General features: G+C 32.8%; 1 protein-coding gene across 1 annotated transcript; it reads right to left on the bottom strand.

The window, feature by feature from the left end:
* Window positions 1-2247: 2247 nt before the first annotated feature.
* Window positions 2248-9328, bottom strand: LOC25482642 (tobamovirus multiplication protein 3). Its single transcript, XM_013611229.3, has 11 exons — window positions 9022-9328; window positions 8794-8884; window positions 8621-8673; window positions 7361-7453; window positions 7173-7244; window positions 5696-5768; window positions 5554-5599; window positions 4742-4805; window positions 3155-3208; window positions 2994-3071; window positions 2248-2711 (listed from the first exon to the last, which is right to left on the bottom strand). Exons 1-11 carry the CDS (start codon window positions 9196-9198, stop codon window positions 2619-2621), a joined length of 894 nt encoding a protein of 297 aa, XP_013466683.1. The 5' UTR covers window positions 9199-9328; the 3' UTR covers window positions 2248-2618.
* Window positions 9329-9931: the final 603 nt, after the last annotated feature.

Raw genomic sequence — 9931 nt, 5'->3', positions numbered from 1 at the left:
ACTAAGGATATCTCAACTATGTGGAGTTAATATAGCCATTAGAAGAGTGACATGTGGCATGGAAAAATCGTAGACATTTTTGCTTTTTTGGCTTATGTGTGTAAGCCACGTTACTCTGTATCCAACTGTTGAAGATGTTATGTAAGCCATTTTTGCTTTATTTTTTTAAGGAAGGTTTTAAAGATGTTTAAAATCATGATTTATCAAAATAACATGTTCTTAATTTTTTTCACTTTTGAAAAGTTAAATTAAAAATAATCTATTTTTCTTCAAAACATGAAATAGATGAAATCGTATTAAATGTTCATAAAAATAGAGACGAATACAAGATTTTTCAGTTATAAACTTTTTAAGTTGATAGCATCACCATAAATTTTGACCTATTCACCTTATTATTTAATAGAGAAATGACATTTGTATAATCATTTTGTCACAAGTTTTGGAATAACTATCTTTCCTCTATTGATTTGATTTTTGTATCAATATCTATATTTCATTGTATATATTTGATTGTCTCATAAATTATCTAATTTTTTTTTTTTTTTTGAAAGCAAATTGTCTAAAATATTGTTATTCAAATAACATCTTTATTCAATCGGTCCACAAACAAAATAGATATTATAACTACAAACCAATATGATATTGATTTGAGTAAGTTGGACTTAAATTTTGGGTAATAATCATTTGAGTCACAATAATTCTTCAACGTATTGAAATTTTAAAATAGTCATTGATTGTGCATTTTATGAGCCAAAATAGTTCATGATGTTAAAACAATCCATGAATGCTGACATTAACTTTTTCATATAGGGACTGATATAACATTTTGTACTTATAGGGCTGATATGACAATATGAATGTATATTGAGAGACTAATATGACAATATTAACGAAACATTTTAACGCAAATGACTATTTTGACTAACATAACACTATTTTAAAATGTCAATTTATTGAAAGACTATTGTGACTATTTATTACGTATTTGAATCAAAATAATCATTAACCTTTAAATAAAGTCTCAAGTTCATACGTTGTGAACGAACAAAATATAGGTCAAGGGAAGATCCACTAAATATAGTCACTCAAATTTCCCAACAAAGATAAAACATAGATGAAATCCATGAATACTTCACATTCATAATATGATTATTAAGTGTGTGTGTGTGCGAGTCTATATACATCACACATACATATTAGAACCACGTAAAATGCAAGTTTTATTATGCTATACTACTCCTATCTTTATAAGAAGTGGACTTTCCAACTAAATTATTTTATGAATAATTGTAACACTCCGTTATCCCAAAATAATTAAATATTAAATAAATATCAGAGTATATCACCGAAACGGACATGTCACACAACGTTTCCAAAATTTCTTAAATAGATCATAAAACTATTTAATTTAACCTCAATAAATTGCAGCAGAATGTTTTTATTTAAAACAACAACCAACATCAACCGTTTAATTCTCCATAAAATAATCTTGGCATAAAAGCCTCATCAATTAATTCAACAATCAACATAAAGGGCTACATCGGCATAATCCAAAAATGTGATACATAAGGAATGAAAAATAATAAAGTAATCACATCCCGTACGTATCAGAGCCCTAGACACTTGAGCCACCACCTATTACCTAGGATCACCTGCAAGTTACCCATAGGAAGGACAACATTTCATATTGAATAGGTTTTAATGTTGTTTGGCACTAGCAAAATCCATGTTGCAATTAGTCAGACTGGAAAAAGGAAAAGATGAGTGGTATGATAGAAATAGAAGTGAATTGCTCTCGATCAACTTCTATCTAAATATGTATCATGATAATTCATACCTTCCATTCGGCCAATAAGTCAAACCAAATAGTCAATTAATTACTAACCGGCTGGTAGCTTATACTAATATCGGTTTAAGTTGAAATAATTAGTTCACAACATCTCAAACAAAGTATTCATCAAGCTAGAACCACTGGATGTCACAACCAAGTTGAAGATTGTCCATTAATCACTCTGCAATTCCAGCAAATCTGAACAAGGTATGCCTTCCTTGTCGATTAAGGTACTGAGTTTTTATTGCTTCTGTTGTTTTTCATTTGGTTGTATCTTAGTAACGAGTACAATGTTGGTAATGGCTACTGAGTTTATTCTAGGAAACCTTCGTTAAAATTGGCCATTATCAACTGCTTAAGGATGCTTAATTTGAAAGATCAAACAAAAAGAGATAGAATATGCTGAAGAGAGAAAATTCATCACTGAAAGTTGAGAATAAATTTACGAACATGTTAACACTCTGTTTATACAAGACATTACTGTTCCACTGTTCAAATTATGGTTGCTCATTACATTTAATTGCATAAACATCAGAACCGACGATTAGACAGTTACAAAGCAAATATCAGTGATAACACAGCTCAACACGATTGAGAATGCATGAAATGTTACGTTTTGAAATCTACAAGCCTTAATGAACTATAAAACCCATGATACAAGCTTTGTCACTCCGACCAAAGAAAAGATTGACTTTCTCTGTTATAAAAATTACCCTTGGACTATGAGAATCAGCTAAATAAATAATCAACCACTGATTGCTCCTTTTTCTCGGTATGTTCAATCTTTTCAGCGAATTGGGTGATATTGTGTGATACCACGCTTTGGTGGAAGCTTCCTCAAAATGAATAGGACCAAAGAAGAAGGTAATATTTCCACCAACTGCAACAAAAGTGTGAAAAGGGTAAGAGGAATAGTAGGAGAGACCAACAAAGTCGAAGCCAGACAAACAGAGATTTATGGATTAAACGGCCTTTAAGCCGAGTGGCATCTCAGTTGGTTGCCAAGGGGGATGTGGTGTTCAAGGTGGTCGCTTCCATGAACCCACACCCAATATCCTAACTAGATCCAAAAGGGGTCACCAATCTTACCAAAAACAAAAAATTAAACAGTAATAAGTATTGGCAGTAAAGAACCACAATTGAGAACACAAAAAAACCTTACCAGGTAATATATGAAGTTTAGAATAGGATGGTCCATCACATTAAGGTTCGCGTTTTTATCAAATGCATTAAAGCACATCTGACACAACAAAATATAATCAAACTCAATTTAAAAACCAACCAATAGGAATCAATTTTGATTTAAAAATAGAGGAGGCTCACCATAACACTTCTGATAAGGAAACATAGAAAACATATTGTTGTCACATAGCCAACCTGAAAAAAATACATCAATTATTGTTAATTATATTTACAATTTCTTTATATTATCTACAAAATATCAGTATAAAATTCCATTATTTGAAGTGACTATTCTCTCATTTACCTTTTCACTCTCTCTCCTTTATCTCTAGATAATTCCTATAACTTAAACATGGGAAGAAAATAGCACCGTCTTCTATATATCTTGTCTTGCCGCTATTCTGTGGTGTGATGAGATATATAACCTAGATCACGGCTGCGAAGCGGAAATTTACATTACTGTCACTGGAGTATGTAGAAATGCGGGTGTCTCAATTACAAAGATCTTAACACAGCCGCTAATACCGAAAACACGACATTTGTAGTGTATACAAATATGAGTGGTCCAAAAAGATGAGCTCTGATACCATCTAAGAATCTGTGCATGATCCAACTCAATCTCGAAAGCTAGCTCAGGGGCCAGAATTTCTCAACCCTTGGAAGGACTAATTAGGCTAAATCCCTGGTGGATGTGTGATTTCACCAGTTTCCTTATAGGGGGAGAGGCTGTTGATCCACTTAATTACCTATTCCAGCACCCCACTAACAGCTCTTAATTATCATTTTCCAAAGAACTCTTACCCCAAATAATTACTTATTAGAGATATATTAATATTTGGAAAGGGAGCCTTCACGGTTCACTTAATGGCTGGAATTCCGACTGTGAAACTAAAAGATCACAAGTTTGAGTTGTAAAATCAACCTCTTACTAATAGAAGGTAAGGCTGAATACAACCAAACCACAGGAGGTTTAACCCTTCTATAGACCCTGCTATGGTGGCAGTTATTACGATTGTCTTTTATGTCAATATTTTTCTACCAACGTTCCACAATATCAGGTGTCTACTATTCTGGTGCATTTATTCATATTTCTAAAATAACCTCTCTTTTTTCTAATTACATTATTGATCAACATTCAAACTTTAACAAGTTATTTTTTGTATTTCCTATTTCTCGGACCATGACATAACTATAATTATTAGACGACCTTGTGTTTTGAAATTCAGGTGATTTAATGATGTTAATATGTATTGGGTCATGCTAACTTAAGAATTCAGAAAAAGGAAATAGATGATAAATTTTATGTCGAAAATTTAGAGTTTTAAGGTGTTGAGTGCACCATTTCCGAGACAAAATTTCCTTTTTGAACTTCTTAACTTGTAGGGCATTTGTTAGCATTTCCCATATATATTTTTATGCTACAAGCTGTGGGTTTTTGAATTGTATTTGGATTTTGAGGACTGAGGAGAGAATAATTTTGGAGTAAAAAATAAGAGAGTAATTAAGATTAATAGGATTGTAAAAAGATAAATGCAAATGCAAATAAGACTAAATTGAATATATACATGTCAGATGAGGGTAATTTAGGAAATTAACATTATGAGTTGTTAGGATGCAGTGTGTGCCGATTATTAGAACTGCAGATAGTTATAGTTAGTATTTCGATTATATTAGTGGGATTGAGCTTGTTTTAGTAATACTATATTCAGCCTCTGTCAGATTGCATACCTCTTGCAGCTTCTTACGACGCCCTTTGGATTCAACAGGAAAACGTTGCAGCATCAAGAATAGTCTATACAAAACCAGATAGGGAAATCAGTGATACTACAAAAGTGGGTATATAATATTTGCGTACACAGATAAAATTCAACATTTAACTTAAATGAACAGTAGTTACTTGATTTAGTCTATCTGCCTTAAATTTTTCAATTTTTGATAAAGAAAAAAATTAACAAGATAATAGAAAAAGAATGATAAGTTACAGTTAAAAAAATAAAATGAAATAGCAAGTCACAAAAGATCAAAAATATAAAGCACTTCAATCTTGCTGCATAGCTGACAATCAGCCCTTTATGGTGTGTTTGGATGGAGGGTTTAGGAGGGGAAGGGAGGGGAGGGTTTAGTTTTCATTTTTAAATTACGGACACTACGAAATGTTTTTTATAAAGTTAGCATATTAACATAATATATGATCATATTATACATCAATCACACTTGATTTATTTTAGAAAAACATGTTATATAGTCCGTAATTTAAAAAAGAAAATTAAGCCCTACCCTCCCTTCCCCTCCTAAACCCTCAATCCAAACACACCCTTAAAAAACCATGAGAAGAACATTGGAGGACTCATAAAAGAAATAAATAGACACCAATACCAGCACTGTAAGAGAAATAAGCCCCTAAGGCCCTAACAAATAAACTTCCAAGGACTTGCATGAGCCTAATATGTGATAGATTGGTATCTTGTAACCTAGATGCAATAAGTTTCATTCCAAATTACATCAAGGGGAGTTGAAAATCCAACAAAAAAAAATAATACCTTCCACCATAGAGAAGAAAGCCAAGGGCAGCAAACAAAGAAACCCCTGTTGCAACATGTATAGCATTACTTAGCAAAAACCCGTAAAAGTCTTGATAAATTGAAAGAAGTAAAGGACAGACAAAATTTCAAACAGACAAACCTGCAAAGAACACCTTGGACAGAATGACTAATACGCTGACTGGTTTCCACCATAATATCAACCACAAAATGATCTGACATACATAGACAAATCAAAACAAAAAACAAGATTGCTCATTCAACAAACTCAAAACTCGTGAACAAAAAAGTAACAGCCATTTAACACTTAAAATAAATGTTGAAATCAGAACCAATGGCACACAAGTTTTATTTTTATTTTTATAGACATGTGTTCGTTAGTAGTTATTGTTGTAATTTGGGGCCTTACTCATCCTTATAAAACCGGCTTGTAAGGTGAGGAGTACCTCCTCTTTATAAACTCTTCTCAAGAGTCGTATCTAAATTTTGAATCTAGCTTTGTTAGAAAAGGCTTGTAACATATAAATACTAAACGCTTTTGTCAAAACAAAACAAAAATATAAATACTAAACGCTATTCTTTTGTCTCTACAATCATGATCTTGCAATGAACAGTATTAGATATCTAGCCAAATTTAACTTGTGGTAATATGCAATCATCAGGTAGTTTTTAGTGCTAGAATTTAATCTGAAGGCTTCTATCAAACATCACAAGCTAATTATGCTCTGATTTTGATTTTATAAAAATAAAAAAGGGGATGTAGAAATTTCACATCGCCATCCAGTTTCGCACTTAAAGCAGCAGTTTTACTTTCACTAGGATCAGATCATTACTATGTTGAAATAAAAAAAAATAAAAGCATACAAGCATGAAATTGCTGTCATTGCGTTATTTAAAGGTAGATTAATATGCTTTTGATAGAAATGATGTTATGATTGTGGATGGCTGGCCATGGTGGAAGGCCAAAAATAGGCCATTTCCGCCATTGTGCCACCAGCCTTCAAAAAAAATTCCACCACAGTCCACGTGGCCTCTACTTGACAACAGTGACCCAGGTAAGATCTTTGTTTAGAAAATCACTTTTTCCTTGTGACAAAAAAGAATGACCTTAATATTGATGAAGAGTTTAAAGGTATTTCCATATTTTTCAAATTTTTCAAACATGTAATGTTAGAACTTAAAATCTTCAAACGGATAAATGCAGTTGGTAAATATGAAAGATTCTTGAAGTGTGAAATGTTAGAATCCTCAACAAGGTTTTAATTAATTTTAAGCCAAATGTCCCACAATTCAGTAAAAAGAGAATGGTGCCATGTGAAATAATATTATCTGTAATCGTTTATTCATGCAAACACCTTGACTTTAGAGCCTAGTGCCAAACTATTCCATATCAATCCAGTCGCCAAATAAACGCTGTTACATCCAAATTGTATAAACGCTCCAAAAAATTTACTTGACATTTGATTATATTACAATGGCAAAAGGGTCTTCTTATCACTATTGTACCGAACATATTACTTGACATTTCAACATATACTAATCAAATATGAATCGAACTGTGCAACTTCCATGATCTCAAAAAGGTAAAACAACAACAAAACATACACAAGAATTTTCACCTGAACAGCATAAACCACAACATTAATTATATAGAAACTTGGCTTCAGTCCATCAGTGGATACAGCACGTGCCTGCAAAAACATTTAACACCAAGGCAATAATCATCCCATCAAAACCAAACTACAAAACACACCAAGAAAAAAGAAGAAAATAGACGATAGAGTAAATACTCCAATACCAAACTTACCTGGTAATAAATCTCAGCCCAGAACAAGACCAGGAGTGCATATGTTGTAAAGAAAGCAAGACTCGGCACATCAAGTAAGATATGTTGGGCAATCTACATACATAAACACAAGTAGTGTGAAATTGTGAATGATATGTGTATGACCATATCAAACCCTGTTCTTTACAAATAAAATAAAAATGTGTTTAATTTTAATACAATGTCAACAAATCATGTGACTTTAGAAGCAATTGTGATTAAAGTCAAATGCTTTTAATGATTTGATGATTACAATTGATTAACGGTATAATTTTTTTACACTGGCGTATATGAAGTAAATCCTAATAAAAATCATATAATACAACAACAACCAAGCCTTATCCTACTAAGTGGGGTCGGCTACATGGATTGATCGTCACCGTAATATTCTATCATATCTCTATCCAACTCATTAATCTCGAGATCTTTCTTAATAGTCTCTCTTATAGTTTTTCTAAGTATTCCTCCACCTTTAGTGATTTGACTACCCTTAATTTGATCTACTCTCCTTACGACAAAATGTATAGGTCTTCTCTTTGCATGCCCAAACCACCCAGACTATGTTTCTACCATATTTTCTACAATAGGTGGTACCCCAATCTCCCTCTAATGTCTCCATGTCTAATTATATCATGTCTAGTCTTACCCAATGTTGTCAACCACGGATCAAGGAAAATAGCCGTCTGCACAAATTCCACTATGTGACATTGCTATAGCATTAAATGTTGTTTTACCAATATTGTCCTTAGTTATTTATTGTGGAGAGAGAAATATATGAAATGGGATATTAAATGAATAAGGTCATTATAGTAAAAGTACAGCTTATTGCATCAAAAGTAGTATCAATTGTTGATTGTCTTGGTTTATGTAAAATGTCAAAATGTGACAATTAAAAAGGAACGGAGGTAGTAGCATATCACAAAATAATAGCGGTTTGTTCAAATTTTGCATCGCTATAGCCGCTATTTGATAACAATGGTCTTACCACACATCCAATGCAACATTCTAATCTCAACTTTGCTTTCTTTACCGCCCAACACTCCATCCCTTACAACATCGCCCATCTTACGGTTCTACTATAAAATTTCCCACAGCCTAAGATGTACTTTTGTATCAAATAAAACATTAAACACCAGAGGCCCTCCTCCATTTCAACCACCCCGAAGTGCGAAAAAAAAGTACACTGAATTAAATGCTAGTAAATACTTCAAATAAAATGCTAAAATCAATGGTATATAGTACCTCTGGCTGTAACCTCTGTACATTTCGAAAGAAGATGAAAACTAAACATCGAACTGCAAAACCAAAAAGTTTGTATACCACTAATTAATAATTGATACTGATTAATAAAATTGCTAAACACATAAAATTAACTTAAATGCATAAATTTGAGAAAAAGCTCAATTGATACAAACCTGCATTCACCACAAAATTGAGAAAATGAAACACCTTCTGGGTAGTCCAACCATATTCTGGAACTCTCAATTGTATTCTAACAAGTTGAATCTAAAATAAAAATTCATAATTAAAAAAATTAAAGTAAATTAAGTAAACAAAACCCTAAATTGGAAAAAATAATAATAGTAAATTGAGTTACAAGTGCATAGGGAAGAACCCTAAGATTGAATAGGACGGGAAGGTACCAAAGCTATGGCGGAAACGACGCCGTAAAGGCCGGCGAGGGTGTAGAAGATGCGGTCTTGCCACAGCGGAGAATCGTCGATGTCGTTCCACCAGGTTGAGGAATCGGTGAGTTCAATTGCTGCCACTGCGTTCACCACCGCGCCTGCCACCGACGCCGTCGTGGTGTTGTTGGTCATGGTGGAAACGATCGACGGAGTTTGGGGCACACGCGCCGGTGGTTTTTTTTATATTTAGTTTTAACGTGAGAATTTGTAGTTGCTTGCTAGGGGCTAAGATTGGTTGGTGCTGTGAGTATGTGCACGTGTATGGATGGGACAAGGTGAATGTGAAAACAAAATAAAAATAAAATAATACTCCATGAATATTCTATTTTTACTATCGTCCAGACGGGCACCTGTCCGCGTTTTTTTTACTACTGTATCTATACTACATTATAATTTAATTAACACCACGTAGAAAAACAACAAAATTGAAATTGAAATAAAACATAGTACTAACATAATCTTTGACTATTCTGAAAATCCTTACTAAACATCAATGTTATCAAAGTCTTCAGACATTCTAATCAGCATCATCGCATTCTTGAAAAATGAAAATCATATGCCATGAAAAATAAGATTGGGTATACGTAGCGATTTTTCTTTTTGTCATGAAAATAGAGATGTTTTAACAATAATGGTAGTTGTACATCCTATTTTTCTAACACTTATTTAATGTTTTTTTTCTTTATTTTTAGTTTCATCACACCATTAACTTGTCACATATATAACACTATTCTCTCCATTACTTTATCTCTCTTTTTATTTGTTTTGTCAACCTATCACATATCAAAATTATTTATGAAAATATTTGAAAAATAGAAGGAAGGTTGAATCAATGCACTAACCTTAGCAACTATGGGGTGATATG

Source organism: Medicago truncatula, chromosome 1 (assembly GCF_003473485.1).
Source record: "Medicago truncatula cultivar Jemalong A17 chromosome 1, MtrunA17r5.0-ANR, whole genome shotgun sequence".
NCBI lineage: Eukaryota > Viridiplantae > Streptophyta > Magnoliopsida > Fabales > Fabaceae > Medicago > Medicago truncatula.
This window is presented reverse-complemented; position numbering and strand designations above follow the sequence as displayed.